General features: G+C 49.2%; 1 protein-coding gene across 1 annotated transcript; it reads left to right on the top strand.

Annotated features, from left to right (window-relative positions):
* Positions 1 to 387: 387 nt before the first annotated feature.
* TSNAX (translin associated factor X) lies at positions 388 to 8,909 on the top strand. The gene is made up of 6 exons (XM_078858495.1): positions 388 to 587; positions 2,693 to 2,779; positions 3,479 to 3,596; positions 3,853 to 3,983; positions 5,255 to 5,358; positions 6,318 to 8,909. Exons 2-6 carry the CDS (start codon positions 2,698 to 2,700, stop codon positions 6,723 to 6,725), a joined length of 843 nt encoding a protein of 280 aa, XP_078714621.1. The 5' UTR covers positions 388 to 587; positions 2,693 to 2,697; the 3' UTR covers positions 6,726 to 8,909.
* Positions 8,910 to 16,385: the final 7,476 nt, after the last annotated feature.

The following is a 16,385-nucleotide window of genomic DNA, read 5'->3' as shown; positions in this document are numbered from 1 at the left end:
CGTGTAAATGTAAGATCCGAGAGCTGATATAGGTTCCTGGTTCGCCAATAAACTCTCTAATACACAACAGAATAATCGTTGGCGTCCTTGTGGAGGCTATAAATCGCATTAATGAGACTTTGTAATGGAATTGCTGCATGAAAGAAACCGCGTGCCCCGTCACCCAACCAGACTTCAAACATTTTAGCAAGTCACCAAAAAAACATATTTTGTTTAAATACAATTATGAAAACAAAGACGAAGTTAATGTCTGTGTGTTACAACTGCAATTACCTGCAAAAAATGTTTTATTAAACAAATTCTAAAATAAGAAGTAGCCAATAGGGTGGCGCGTACCTCCGCGGTAGCCCCGCCCACGCGCCACCGTCGCGCGTTCCCATTGGCCGCTGACCTCGTGCATCGAGTTGGGGCCCGCGCAAGCTGAACAACGGCCCGTCGACACGAACGGCGTTCATTGTCATCACTGCCGACGTTCATTGTCATCACTGCCGACGTTCTCGACATCGTCCCATTGTTATAGAGGTGGTGTGTTGGTGCGAGAATCCCACGCGGCACAACGCCAGAACATTGCCGGCTTCAAGTACACGGTACGGTGCTAACAAACACAACAACAACGACATACAAAAGACAAAGATCCCCCGTGTAGCCTTACCAGAGTGTATGGGCAAGTGCTGTTAGCGAGCACCTATAAAGGCCGGCACGGCACACGAGGGGGCGGTGGGTGGCCAACACCACGCCCGGCCGCCTTTGTCTCCCTAACGGCGATGTTTACACATCGCACCGGGTACTCATTTGAGGCTGAGTCGACCTAGGGGAGGCCCAGGACCGGTTCAGATAATAGTCACTGGGGTGTTCGCCGTGAATGGGAATCGAACCCGGGTGGCCAAGTTCGTAGCGCAGCGTAGCGCGCTAACCGCTGCATCAGCGCTCCCCACACTTGGGACGCTCAACGGCATTCGAGGCTACGTGGTTCTGTTGCCCGCGGCCATAGGAATGTGGAGTCGCCGCCGTTTCAGTGCTGCTGCTGCTGCCAGGGGCAAGCGGTGAGTGCCACACGGGCGGCAGCATTCGCTGTCGGTACACGGCTGCCCACCCTCCCCCCCGTAAAGTGAGTGCCAAACGACACCCGCCGATTGATCCACTGCTGGATGTGAGGTCTACCCCGTGCTCTGTCGGTGGTGGTGGTGGAGACCGGTTGGCTTGTTGGTGAAGGCGATGGTGGAGGAGGCGTCAGACAGTCATCTCAGTCAGTCGACCCGTGGCACCTGCTGGGTCTGCCCCGTGACCTCCTGCCAGCGGGCGTTCGACACTTCACGTGGTAGCCTCAAGGTGCACATGGCCTGGCACAGGCGTCGTGGTGACGTTACCACCACTTAGTGGCGAATGGCGGTGCGCATTGCACCATGTCACACGATTCTTGTTGCTGGGTGGTAAGCGTTATTTTTTAATTGCTCATGCCTCAAAAGTATGGTTATTGTTCTCCACGAACTTTGCTTTTGTGACCAGGACTTTACGTGAAGGAATGACGCAAATGCACACCGCGTTTTCTCATTGAAAATAGATACATTTCAAAATATCACTGTCCTGGCCAGAAAAGCAAAGTTTGTGGGAAATAAAAGCCATTTTCTGTGCTTTTGAGGCATAAGCAATTAGGAAAGAACACTTACTACCCAGGAACAAAAAAAAACAAATGTGTTACACAGAGTTATTAATGGAGTGGAATTATTAACAGTTTGTGGGGCATAAAAGCAATTTTCTGTACTTTTGAGGCATACGCAATTAGGAAAATAACACTACCCAGGAACAAAAAAAATGTTTTTGTTACGGAGTGAATTATCGATGAAGACACAGAATGAGGGGCAGGGGGGGACCATTCATCGGTCGACTGCGAGACGACTGCCTCGTCGACTCAAACGATCTCGGCAGCAGCGGTCGTCCGTGACACTGAGGGCCCGCATCATGGGACCTCCCTTGCCAGTAGTATATATCAAAATATAAGAAGAGGTTTTTACTTGTGGTGAGCATGCACGCTCATATATGTGTGTGGTTAATGCAGACACGATTCCTTGCGGGAGGTGTCAGTTTGGTGTTTTAACATCTTACCCGATTTAGTGCCACAAAGGGTAAAACCTATTCTTATTTTTGTCAAACGCTGGGGCTGTTATTATCGCAACATTTCCGTACGAAGCAAGCATTTGTTTTATTGTACCAGGTAAGGCTCACTGTGCTGCTATGTAAATGTTTGTTTCGATTCTAGATTTGAAGCTTTCGTGACTGCAAGGATTCATATTCTTAGGTTTTTTTCGGTAAAGTCACATGTTTTACCTACGTGACTTTACCGAAAAAACCTAAGAATATGTTTGTTTCGAAGCAACCTGGCCCCACAAATGATAGCTCAACGAAGTGGCTTATCATCATGTGGAGATTCATAGCAGTAGCCTTAATAACCCTTTAAACGCGTGATGTTGATTCTAAATGTGGAGGGAAAAAGCAGAGGACCCGCAGTAAAATCTACACGACCACTGGGAGAGAGAGAAAATGGTCAAACCTATTCTTGCGAGTGCTCTTAACTGGACCCGCGGTTGTCATTGGACTTCCATGTTGCGTTGGTAGGGGGGTCTTGTTGTTGACTCTCGAACCCGTCCCTTGTTGGGTTCTTCCGATTGCCCGAAATGTCACGCCGTGGATGCAGCCGGGATGGGCGAGCGCGAAGTACAGATGAGGCAGGCGGGGAAGGAGGAGCCGCTCTGCGTATCGCCACTCTTGGCATCGTTCAAAGGTAAAGGGGTGGGTGGTGATGTGTGCACCGACCTCTCTGGCTCTGTCGTCGTCAAAACCCACCGCTTGTTGCTGAAAAAATTAACGGGTATTGTTGAGGGCGACGATTGTTCTGTAAATTCGACCCATTGCCCCGGTACATTTATTTTACTGTAATTGTTGTGCGGTGTTTATCAATTACGCACGGTTAGGAAAGGCTTAGCTCCTGTTTGTAAACTATTAATTCATTCAGCTTTGATCAAGTGAAATATGTTGTGAAGGTACCGGTTCCCGTCATGGGAACGTGGAGTGTCCGCTGCTGTATCAGGACAGGTAGCAGAAGAAAAAAAACACTGCATAGAGACTGATTCTGTTTCTAAGCACTGCTAAAGTAGTCCCTGAAAGTTGACTAGGTTTGTGGATTTAATGAACTCGCATAAACAACTTTGCTTATGAAGCAAAACAATTACAAGTGACTTCCAGGAACTTTCTCGTGATTCAGTATATTGACGTGTTAAAAACTATGGCACGCCACTGTGTCATTAGACGTTCTCTCAATGCCGAAACGACAAACTCGGACAGGCCGGGCCACTTAGCTGTGTGGTTACACGATGGAGCAATTTGATCATCAATTGTGATGAAGTGCGCAGTGAAGCAAGTTTCGCTGTTAGCGGCGAGATGAAGGCGATGCAGATGTGTGTCACGGCTGGCATTCGCGCAGGGTTCCAGCTGGAGCTGGACGCGCGTCACGACAAGTACGAGCGGCTGGTGAGGCTGAGCCGCGACGTCACCATCGAGAGCAAGCGCACCATCTTCCTGCTGCACCGCGCCACTGTCAGGCCAGTCCCCTCCCCCGGATGGGCGACGTAGCCGGGCACGGTAGCTCTCCCAGTTACTCGCCCGCACTCGCCCGCACAGTAAAAACCGACCTTTGCCAATCCACTGCTGGGTGAGGGCCTCCCACTTCCGTGTCGGTCGTGAGGGGCTCGACCATACTGCACGCTGGTCAATGCCTGTTGGCGTTATGTGTCGCAGCGAATGAAAGGTTCGTGGGTCCTGTGGCGTCTTGTGTGTGTGCGCGTGGGACCTGTGCAGCGGGGCGAGGCTGGAGGATCTGCTGCTTGAGTCGGAATCGAAGCTGAGCGCCGTGCGGCAAAAGGTGCGCAGCATCGCCCTGGAGCTGCAGGGAGAGAACATGTACCAGTACCTGAGAGCCTTCACAGCAGGTACCCTCCCTGTGCCCTCCGGGCTGTTGTACTGTTACACTGGTAGCACTTAGACGTGCATTCATCCGTGAACATGTGCAGTCCTTTTTGTCACGCCACTGGACGAGAGCCTTCCCACACCATACGGGTTGTTGGAGCTATTTGACCATACTTCACTATACTCTTAGTTCTTTCGGTAAAGTCACGTAGGTAAAAAAATAAATTAAAATTAATAAAAATAAAACAATAAAATCACGACGTTTCGGAGGCAACACAAGTCTCCGTCATCAGGTGGGACCGTCACAGCCAGATTTGCTGCAGCACAAGTCTCCGTCATCAGGTGGGACCGTCACAGCCAGATTTGCTGCAGCACAAGTCTCCGTCATCAGGTGGGACCGTCACAGCCAGATTTGCTGCATCAACTTGATGCAGCAAATCTGGCTGTGGCTGTGACGGTCCCACCTGATGACGGAGACTTGTGTTGCCTCCGAAACGTCGTGATTTTATTGTTTTATTTTTATTAATTATAATTTCATTTTTACCTACGTGACTTTACCGAAATAACTAAGAGTATGAATCCTTGCAGTCACGAAAGCTTCAAATCTAGAATCATATTTCACTATGCTGGTCAATGCTAGTTTAGTGAAGTAGGTAGCATAGATGTGAAAGTATAGCGGTACAGTACAATACATTAAGTAGCATCTAATCTCACAACAAAGCATTTTCTTTTCATAACTAATCCACTGCAAATATCAGGGCCACTCAACTCACTGTGGAATAACCCAGACGCAACATTATAGGTCCTCACCAGTTATACAGTTTATATTGTTTACCTGCTATAAATTTCCACGTGATAAGCCACTTGATTGAGCAATCATTTGTGGCCAGGTTGCTTCTGAAAAAGAGCTAAAAGCTCATCGGGCTTACCTGGCAAAATAAATAGTTAATTATTAGTTACCCTTCTAGGTGGTGTCTAACATTTAAAATAAAGCCAGCTATGCAGACCTGTTAAGTGGTTCACTCTGCCTGTTTAACAAACACATGCTTACCTAGCCATTTTATGTGGGCAAGGCCAAGTGAAGTGCACCACCTAGCCCACACAAGTGTTTCTGTTTGTGCACTCAGAGGCTGTGCTCAATGTGAATAATTAAGCTTCGATGTGGCCTATGCCTGCACCAAGGTTATGAAGCCTTTTCAGAGCAACATAATAATGCCTACCTGCCTCTGTTACCTTGCCTATAAAAATGTAACTTGGGAAACCTCTTGCGATGGAACATCTTGTTGACTCGCAGGTCTGCAGGAGTACGTGGAGGCAGTGTCATTCCGCCACTTCCTGAGCACGCAGACGCTCATCACCCGGGAGGAGGTCAACCAGCAGCTGGTGTTCCCAGGAGAGGTGCTGCTTCCACCCTTGGTCCACTTGGCGGCAGACAGTGGGCCCCAAAACGTCTAGTTTATCACCTGTGCCTCCAAACGTGGCCACATCACACTATTTGAACATTCTTCGTGGGCTTTCCTACATTTGGCTGTCCCCTCTCGTTTGCTTCTACACTCCTCCCTGTCCCATCCAGTGTCACGTACATAATTTGAGAATTTAGCATCTGAAATGAACGTAATATAGTGTATGTATACTCTTCGGTTCTTTTGGTAAAGTCACGTAGGTATAAAATAAAGTAAATCACGACGTTTCGGGCGCAACACAAGCGTCCATCATCAGGTGGGAAAGCTTGTGCTGCGCCCGAAACGTCGTGATTTACTTTATTTTATTTTTCACCTACGTGACTTTACCGAAAGAACCAAAGAGTATGGATTCCTCGAGTCATGAAAGCTTCAAATCAAGATAGTGTATGTATGTTGAACTTCTTTCGCACCATACGTAGCCAACCATCCCAATCGGACGTGCGGGCAATTGCATATCCGCCATTCAGTGCAGGTGTTCATTGTAATTGACAGGGTTGTTGATCTGGCAAAGTGGCATGGTCAGAGTACCTCACTCGCTATTGGAAACTCATGAGTTGTAATTCCAGTTAAGGGCTAACTCGGACAATCTTCCCTCCACAGTCAACAACACCACTTTGTGGGATGTGAACAGTAATTTCGAATGGAAGGCTGGTCCCCTCCTTAGCAATGTGGATTTTCTAATCCTGGCTGAAGACCGCCAATGAAGTTTATCAGTACTCAATGCATCTTTGAGTGTGGGGACACTGAATTTTTTGACAGGGCGAGTTGGCGTCTTCCTGTTTAAACAGTTCCGGTTAACTTTCAAGCACGAAACCATCGGATAGTTATACAAGTGTGTGTTTACCTTCTCTCTCCCGCACTCCCACCCCTCGCCTTGTGTTTCTTCACCACCAGCCATCCGTGAGCCTGGAAATCACGTTGACCGATTACATCCTGGGTGTGGCCGACCTGACAGGCGAGCTAATGCGTCTGTGCATCGCAAGTGTTGGCGGCGGTGGCGGCGGCGGTGGCGGCGGCGGTGGCTGCGAGCCGGACCTAGACACGCCCTTCCGTCTGTGCCGCTTCTTGCGGGAGGTGTACGACGGCTTCTGCTTCCTGGGCAACCTGGGCCCCTACGAGCTGTCGCGCAAACTGCACGTGCTGCGCCAGAGCCTGTCCAAGTGCGAGGACGCGTGCTACGCGCTGCGCGTGCGTGGCTCCGAGGTGCCTCGGCACATGCTCGCCGACCTGGTGTCTCTCCGTGGCGGGGGGGGTGCGCGTGGTCTCGCCGACGGTGAGCGAGACGGTGACGCGGGGTTGTAGCTCGCGCGTTCCGGGTCCAACGCCGCCAAGTTTACCTGCGTTATTTTTTATATACACGCGCGCTCGTGTGTTTTGACTTTAGTGTCTACATATTGTCCATACAAAGTGCGTCGCTGCTCAGATGACAGTGGGCCGTGCTCATATCTGTCGGCTGCTGCCTTGAGCCATCGGTGGGAATTCAACAAGGCTCAGGTGGAGGCCTCTCTCCCCATAGGGTAATCGTTGATGATTTCCCGTACGTGATGGTCGTGTTGTTTACCCATGGAGGTGATTGGCTGAGCTGACTCCTGATTTTCGTTTTGTGACCTGGCTATCAGTTGAACTTTATAACCGCCCCATTGCAAGTTATATGAAAGTGTCTCTTAAATTTCACTGCAATCGGCAGAGCTCTTGTCAGATTTATATGAGGGAATGAACGTGGAAGATGACACTGCTGGACTACCTCTGAAGGCTTAGCCATAACAAGATTACCCTACTAATTTAGTAGTTCGCTCCATAGCTATTTTCTAATTTGAAACTATACTACAGGGGCTAAGCCTGGCCAATTAAAATCTGTATGGGATGTTGCGATATGTGTGGGAAGAAGCTAGTTAGTGGAAGGACCCACATTTAGATTCCACAGATACGCAGGCACTCACATGTCTGTCTTACAACCCATTTAGTTTTGTTGAATTCAACAGCCTCCCCACACAGCCGCTCTACTGGCGTGTTCCACCACTCACGCACTACATGGATTACCCTTGGTTGGAGGCCAGAATTTTTGGACTCAGTAGTTCCGACTCTGTGCTTGATACAGGTGTAGCGTTACCTCCATCAACATCCTGGTCACTCTTGTCACGTGTCCCCCGAACTCTGATCCACTCGCCACCCACGAAAGCTCCATCCCTTCTCATGTTCCTGAACAAGTCAAGTGCCAGGTCACCCCTTGAGCTGACCAGACTGGCTGCAGTGTTGTATCAATGGCTTTTGACACCGATATAGAAGAGTGTATAGCCACTGGCTTGTTTGTAATAAAACGACTTTTAATAGGCTTTAAAATGCAAACAAATGCCTCGATACCTTTTATGTATTAGTACATCCTGTTGGCAATTCGCATTCGATATGGATGGCACCTCGGCTTTGTAATGTACGTTGAACTTCTTTTGCACATCGTACGTAGCCAACTGTGCTAATCGGAGGTGCGCGGGAAGGACAAACTAAAATAAATCAAATCGTAGACAGAGAAGTTTAACTGGACATGGCAACTGGCGGTCTCTTCAGAGACTGGACTTGGGCCGGGGCTTTTGTCTGGTGTCAACAAGGTTCAGTTTTGGAAGAAAAAAAATTCCGTAAATTTCATTCTTTTCATACCCCATGGTATATAGTAAAGTCTCAACTCTTATATTGTATGGTTCTTTCGGTTAAGTCACGTAGAAGAAAAATAATAATCAAAGAATGAAAATGAAAATCAAGTGAATAATAAAAATATCACGACGTTTCGATCGCAACGCAAGCAGTCGTCAGGAATCTGATGACGACCGCTATATTTTGTGTTGTGATCGAAACGTGATATTTTTATTATTTTTTATTCACCTTATTTTAATTGTTATTATTTTATTATTATTTTTTTCTCTCTACGTGACTTTTACCGAAAGAAGCATAGACTATGAATTCCTGCAGTCACGAAAGTTTGAAGTCAAAAGCTCAACTGTTACCCATTTGTTTTCACTCGTATCTGTCTCGCCTCTTATTTGTCCTTTGAAGAAGGGTCATTGTCTGAAACGTCACCTGCTTCATACCATTCCTTTTGAGGCAACCGTGTTGTTGGCGAATGCGTTGAGCTCTTTGCCATTCGTGCTTTCTACGCCGCTGCATGGGCAGCATCGCCAAATCGTGTCTGGTTTTGATCAGGTCGGGAGCAGTCTGGGTAGCAGCGGGCTTGGGTTTGAGCGCGGGTTTAACTTGAACCCACTCGGCACTTGCAAACGGCCTCTGAGGGGCCATCCATTTAGTACGCAGTACGCAAACATCTGTCAAAACTTTACCCCTCTCCCCACCTGCGTACATACGCTTGACGCACCCCCCCCCCGAATCCTATAAAACGGCCGAAACGATCAAGGATGAATAATATTAACGTGTTTAAGCAAACAGTCCACCGCCGGACTAACTAATTTGAAGGCCAATGTAAACAAATTATTATCGAGGCTTCACCCCCCCCCCCCCCGTTTACATTCTCCATTGCGTACGCACATTGTCAGTAGACCCCTCATACGCAAGCGTACGCGTTTGGGTTAAACCCCCCTTTCCCCCCTCCATGCGTACGCACTGAATGGATGGCCCCTGACTTCGTGTCAGAGGTCGCAAACGGGTTTTGAATCCTTACCCGTACCCGGCCACACCAGGGTCGCAAATGGGTACCCGTACCCTACCCGATACCCGGCTACCCGTACCCGGCCGGGTACGGGTAGGGTACGGGTATCGGGTACCCGGTTGCGACCTCTGGGATGAAGCTATGTTGCAGGCGCGGGTGGGTTGATTCTAGGAACTTGAATTGTGAGAAGAGACAAGACGTTGGGAAATGAGTGACAAACGGTGACTCACCAGTGACTCACGGCCTACCCGTACCCGGACGCACCAGGGTCGCAAACGGGTACCCGTACCCGGCCGGGTACGGGTAGCCAGGTATCGGGTAGGGTACGGGTATCGGGTACCCGGTTGCGACCTCTGCTTCGTGTGCTACCGCATTGCGCTGTCGCTCGCTCGAAGCAGCAGAGGGCGCTCCAATGCAAAGTTAAGAGGCTCGCCTCTACTCGGAGGTCTAAAATAATACGGAATGCATCATGTGCAGTGCATCTAAACCCATGCACACCACCGTAGAAGTTTTGCCATAATCTATTGCAACAGCCAAACAGAATGCAAAAATTTCACGCCGTTTTTATTTGCAAAGGTTAGCCTTGGCCGAACACTTATTTTGGGAAAATCACATGAATTGGCAAGTGTATTGCCATTTGAGAGCGAACGCATTGCGTTTCATTATTTTGCAAGGGAACACGGTGAAACCGTGGCTCCACTGAACGGGACTGTCGGCTAATTTAAGTCTACGTTTTGCCTTCAGGCTTGATTTGTATGTTGAAAGAGTGCCCAAGTGACCCACTTTTGGCGGAAGACCATTATCCACATTTTTAAATTCGTCTTTTTGGGAGTCGAAGCTTGATTACGAGTACCAATTGTGGCGGTGAATATGTAGATAATGGTCTGTGTGTCATTTGGGTTCGCAGCACGGTATTTGTAGGTCAGACGTTTTAGCCACTGCTATGTCTATTATAAGTCAGATATGCCGCTGTTAAGTACAACGACTACACATTTAATCGAAGATAAACGGGCTGCCCCGTGCCCGTTTGCGAAAGCCAAGAATGTGTTTTAGTCACGGCCAAAGTACTGCCACCCCCCCCCCCCCCCTCTATAATGTAATATTCCCCATGACCAAACGGGCCCCTTTGAAAACTGCAGCCATGTGCACCTTCATCGGCCCAAATATACACTCTCAGTAAATCAAGGGCTGCTCAGCTTTGAAGAATGGGGGCACGATGTGAGCCATGTAAACAGCAGCGGATAGCAGTGCTGAGGCATGGTTTTAATGAGGATTTGTGGGTGGCGTGGGGCCAGAGCGTGAAAGTGCGAGCACGCTTGCGTTACTTGCGTTCATCAACATCGTCGGTCATGGTCTATCTACTGCTGTGCGGAGGGCTCCACGCGTTGCCATGCATCACGGTGTCCGCGATTGCGCGCGAATAGAATGCGTACAGAAAAACTGCCGGGAAAGTCGTCGTGATGACAATGCACCCACGTGTAGATTGGTCGACTTGAAATGTTGGTGACGTGGGTAGGAGCGAGGACCGGCATTTGAGAAATGTGGTTGCGGTTATGCAAAAAAATATATTGCGAGTGCAAACTTCGTGCGGTCGTTTACAAAATGTTCATTTTGAAGAAGAAAAAAAGAGTCCTGCAATAAATAGTGCAAAATGAGGAGTGGTTTCTAACATTTTCCAATTCAATAACGCGGACAATGTTACACGGTGCTTTTAATTTGGAACTGTTTATAGCTTGTGCACTCGGCTTAAAATACTAGTGGCTCGCACGCCGACAGCTCTGTGGCCCGACCACCCCCTGCCACCGTCACAAGTGAACTTTGCGTGGAGCCACGTGCAAATTGCAATATTCCTGCTCTTGCGTGTGGTCTCCAACATGATGATGACATGGGGGCCCTGTGGCCATGCCGTGTCGAGGTTCAAAACGTTTTGTCTCGGTATTGTTTTACGCAGATTTTACATGGCCTGTTTTAATTTTGTAATGCGTTTGCCCATATTAATACAGTCTACTCAAGTCTCCAAATATTTTGCTGGTTTTCCTTTGGAGGCAGTGCCAAGCTCCACACAGTGATCAGGGAGTCCCTCTTCACAAGGGAGTTGTAGGTAATGATGGCTCTACTGTGCTGATGATACCTAACAAGAATGAAACTCATTATCCCGTTTTGACGGGACAATGGTCTAAAGCCAGCCTGTGCGTTACATATATAATGTTGGGTGATATCACGTGACGTGAAAGGCATGATGGGAGGACCAATGTGCTCGTCACCTTTATGGCCCCGAGCCGGGGTGGTAGGAATTCTGCGCTATGATGTCAAGGACCCAGTCCAGGACGTCACCTGCTCTTTTACCACAAAGCGGTTTTCATTTTTCACTCCCAGAGTAATGGCGGGCTGAGTTGCCCCCAACAGCAATTTAAATTAGTGACCTCCTGGGAGTTAGTCGAGTGATTTGATCACGTTGTTGCTCATCAGAATAACTTGTAAGAAGGAAAAGCCACCAGGCTAGTGCCCATTAGTTTTTTCGGTAAAGTCACATATGTAGAAATAAAAAAAAATGTAACTTAGTCAATTTAAATTTATGTAAATAAATTACATTTATTTAGTTACATTTGACTTCTACATACGTGACTTTACCGAAAAAACCAATGAGTACAGTCATTTCTGCAGTCACGAAAGCTTCAATCCTATGTTAGTGCCCATTCGTGTATAATCACAGCTATCAATGAGGATGAATTGCAGGATATGGTGGAATCACTTCACAAATAGATCTGCAAAGTTGAACTTGAGATAATTGTGATTTATACACAAAAATCGACAGATTTCCCGTATACCCTAAACAAACATACTGTTGGGGCAAGTGCTGTTTGCGAGCATCTATGAAGGCCGGCTCGACACACGTGAGGATGGGTGTCCAGCATGGCTTTTTGGGTTCTAATTTCTTAACGTAGCCAATAACAGTGAATGACTTGATGACAATTTTAAATGAGTGGGGTTATCAAGGGATTGACTTTATTGGTCATGTAAATGAATGAGTATTCCTAGCAGTTTTGCTACCTTAGGTGGTACCGATTTCTTCTCTGAACCATGGACTACAATTATGACATACACAGATGAGCAAGAGTAGTATGGGGTGCTTTTGGGAAACTGAATTTGATCATGGAAAGCAGCTTCATCATTAAGCCTGAACGGGAGCATTTTCACTCTGCCAACGATGACACTGGGATAAAGATGGAACTCAAGTAAAAAGAGCATGAGAGGAAGCTAGCAAAGACGCATGCGTGGAAATATGCTGAGAAACACAACGTGGTACACATGGACCAGTACACAATGCAATATCGAGAGATCATGAATGAGGGATAAATTAAGTGGACTTGGGCAGGACGCGTCGCTCAAAGGGACGTTGGCCGATGGTCAAGACTAATGACGGAGTGGCAGCAAAGGAGACAGCGATGGAATCGGCGCGTGTGTGGGTGCTGTGTGTATTATTATATCAGGATCGCGAGAGTTGGTAGTGGCTTTCCGATACCTTCACCCAGAAGTGGATTGATTATGGCTGTCGATGATGAAAATATAAGATAGTGTTAATGGTCAATGTGATCAGGTTTTTTTTAAATCTAATTGGTACTTGAAATGTGATCAACATGGGGTAGCGACGTGGACTCACGGGCGTGCATTCGCTGCTCGTTCTAGAATTTTACGGTTCGAATCTCGCGGCTGCCCTGATGAATACGGCATTCGTTATTGCCGTAGAAATGTGCCAATCGGACGTTCAAAATTCGCAAGAGTAGGCCAGCGTGTTGCCGGCGTCATGGTCCAAATTTTTTTAAATAGCTCGGCGAGTTACTCAAATGGGAATACCCCCCCCACACCCCGACTGTGAACACTTGGGCAGGACCCTCTTGAAAAAATAAAAGTCACGAGACTCAGCGAGGCTTTCCCTGGGTCAACAGCCCAACGGTGGCAACAGCAGAGCCAGTCCCGGAGCGCCGAGTGCATTCACAATTCCGCCATTCACCAGACCTTGCCCCCGCCGCCGCTGCTCCTGGCGATGGGTCACAGTAACGGCCAGGCGACGACGCCACAAAGGTCGCCAGAATCCGCGACTCGGGATAGTGGCGCTCGTCTGCTGCGGGGCGGCGGAAACATCACGCGATGCGCAAGCGCGCGCGCACATGTGGCTGTAAGTGACTCTTTTGTGTGCGTGTGATGATGGTGATGATGATGGTGTCCAGATGTGCCCGTTATTAATACGAGCGCTCGAAAAGCGCCGTCCGCCTTTGCCAGGCAACGGGGCGGGCGCGTTTATCCGGAGCGTGGCTAATTGGCAATTACAATGGGAAGCGCCCGACACGGAACGATTGAGCTCAGTGCGCTTATTGAGATGTTTTTTTTTACTTTGTGTGCGTTGTGCGCGCCCGGGCCGAATCATTATCATGGCCGTGATTATTATGATTGTTATTGCCTATGGCGACGTCACCGCCTGTGATCTGGCTCAGGGGTTGGTGGCTCACGCAAAGATGGGAGGCGTCCGCCCGCAGGGACCGGGTAGCGAGCTTGGGTCGGTCGGTGCAGCGACTAGAATATACTTTTTTTTCTCTAAATTCCAATAAGCACCGGATACTTAAACTAAAGTTGTTTGGAGAAAAAAATCGAATGGAATGGGCAAAATGTTCGTGTCGGTCCAGAAGCATGTCCCCTACTCTCGTTCAGGGGAACCCTGCCGACAGACAGCCTTATCATTTTTCGGAGTGAATACGTTGAGGACGTCGTGGGCTAATTCTTAATGATCTCCGACTAAAGCTGAACTCGTCAATGCATCAGCGCTCTGAAAGGCGAGGACTCCATAACTGATACAGATGATGCAAATATGAACAGAACTGTCGTGTAAAGTTGTGTTGCTATTAGGGACTTGCCCTCGAGACAATCGGTCAAATCGATCAACGGGTTGTCCAGAACTTTGAGACGAAAATAATCCGGCGCTGAAAGGAATCGCGCCACATCCGGGTCATGTCACCCCCCAGATGCCGTCAATTGGAGATGTCACGCGTCACGCCTCGCCAGCACCCCAACGACGCAGGGCACGTCGTGGCTCGAAGAGACGATGATGGCCCGCGGCTGAGGCTAATAAACGGAGCGGCAGGTGGAATCACGCCACAGAGCACGTCGACCACGGAGATGGAGCGGTGAAATGTGCCTCGTGTGTTTTTTTTCCGTGAGCTCCGAGGGATTGTTGCGTACGCGAGATCGCGAGAGATGCCGGCGACTTGGGGAGAGGTCTTCATTCAGCGGTGGATAGATCTGTGCGCGATGGGTCGCTTATGAAACCGGATAACAAATAGCGCGTTACGTCAACACTGCTATTTTGTGCCGCTGGTAAGCGCTGGGTTCCCACCAAGCCCAACAGGAGGTGCCGAACAGGTCTCGCTATCGCTCAGTAAGATCATCGGTCCGCCACCCGATGCGAGACGCTGCCTTCATTGTCTCCTCCACCGCCCGAGCGGCATTGTCAGCGGTTCTGTCTCCGAGAACCACGCTCGGCCGGCTCCGCGTGGTTGCGTCAGAGTTGCCCCCGTATCGCCTCCATCAAACCGCTCGGCTCTCCCTTCCCTCCGTCCGTCCGTCCGTCGCTCGGCCCTCACTGCGTAATCATTTTGAGAAGACAACCGAAATCGATCAGATTGTTTTCAAACTAGATTGCGTGTGGGGGTGGGGGCGGCAGGCGGGGGGGGGGGCGAGGTTTGTTGTTGTTTTCAAAATGTCGCGGAAATGTGACCGCGTGTGACCCGAAAAATGTAGGGTTCAAAATAGCAGCGAGCGGTTATCTTCGCAATCGGTTTGCTTCTGTGCGTGGATATTGCGGTGTTCTCCGCGTCCTTTCAGAGTGGTCGGGGCCTTCCCCACCTCCACCCGGTTTGGACTCGAATTCCATTCAACGCAATCCCTCTTTCTCTTCGAGTGAAGCGACGTCATCCAGAAATATCTTGTTGACCTTTTGTTTATTTTGTTTATTGCTACTTTTGCCCTTGCCCTCTTGAGGCGACGTCGCCCGTTTTACGATCAAAATGCCGATTCCAATCAGCGCAGTTCTTCAAATGGCCATCATAGTTCATCACCGTGACATCATCCTTTGGAGTATGCTATTTATATTTTGTAAGCAACCCAACACTATGAAGAAGGGCCATTGCCTGAAACGTATCCTATTATAAATATGTTTCCCTCTCAAAGCAGTGTTATTGACGATTGTGTTGAGTTTGAGTGTTTTCGTTATTAGCGTTGCTTGTGCACCCCTGCCAACGCAGCAGCAGCAGCATCTCCAAATAATGTATTTGATATGTATCGGTCGAGTCCACCACCGTGGTGTGTGTTTGAGTGCGCGTGGATGAAGATGATGCAATAGAGAGGCAGCCGAGAGCCGGCAAGAGCGCTTTTGGACGAGACGCCCAGAAGTTCGCTTCCCCGAGTGAAGCCCAAGGCTGAGCCTCGCAGTGAAGAGCCACACAGTGCCAAGGGCTGTAACCCGTGCGCAGTGCCTGCTGCGACACGTGCATCGCGGACAGTGTTGGACAACAACATGGAACAAACGCCGAACGGTGGCGTACGAAAATAAAAGTGCTGTGGAGCGGCGCGCGCCCCGCAATTGCGGAGACAGAAAGAGTGGCACGTGGAGTAACGAGAGAACGCGCGCGGATTGCAGAGTTCGTGGGAGGCGTGAGTGGGGTCCGGCAGGCGCGAGTGTCGCTGGAGGAGTTGAGTGGACCATGAGTCGCGACGCACGACGGAGTGTGCAGCCAACGGAGGCAACGTGCGTGAGGATCACGCACCCCGCGGAGATGGAGCGGTGAAATCGACTCGTGTGCAGATGTTCGATGGATTGCCACGTCACGACGGATCGAGGAGGCCTTCATCCATCTGTGAATAGAGCAAGGCTGATGATGATGAACGTCTGAAGGCTGGAGTTGTGATTAAACTTGTCCCGCCATATCAATGTGGAATTTCCACCACTGGTTCGGGGCCACTCGGGGAGACGCCGCTCCACGCTCGTGTGAGAAGAAATTGATCTCGACTTGTCAGTCTTCACTTGGCTCATGTTCATGTGATGTTGGGAACAGTGGAGAAGACTGGGAATAGTTCATATGACGTCAATAATAGGACTCCGGGGTTAGTGTAAAGGTTAGGGTCAGGGAGAGAGTTGATGTTCAGGGCAATTAGCGGAAGCTACGATTATGGTGAGCGTGGCGATTACCACTCGGATTGGCCAAGGTTAGCATTGGTTCAGGTAAAGGCTGCGATACGGGATAGGGTTCGGAATGGGA

The sequence above is a fragment of the Lampetra fluviatilis genome, chromosome 7, assembly GCF_964198595.1.
Source record: "Lampetra fluviatilis chromosome 7, kcLamFluv1.1, whole genome shotgun sequence".
Taxonomy (NCBI): Eukaryota; Metazoa; Chordata; class Hyperoartia; order Petromyzontiformes; family Petromyzontidae; genus Lampetra; species Lampetra fluviatilis.
Note: the sequence above shows the minus strand (reverse complement) of the source record. Positions and strands in the feature narration are given on the sequence as shown.

What these genes read in the sequence shown, in the direction of transcription:
- TSNAX (XM_078858495.1), top strand. Translation starts at nt 2,698, where the DNA reads ATGGGCGAGCGCGAAGTACAGATGAGGCAGGCGGGGAAGGAGGAGCCG. An exon ending in ACTCTTGGCATCGTTCAAAG is followed by an intron (nt 2,780 to 3,478) that starts GTAAAGGGGTGG and finishes GCATTCGCGCAG; the next exon opens with GGTTCCAGCTGGAGCTGGAC. An exon ending in AGCTGGTGTTCCCAGGAGAG is followed by an intron (nt 5,359 to 6,317) that starts GTGCTGCTTCCA and finishes CTTCACCACCAG; the next exon opens with CCATCCGTGAGCCTGGAAAT.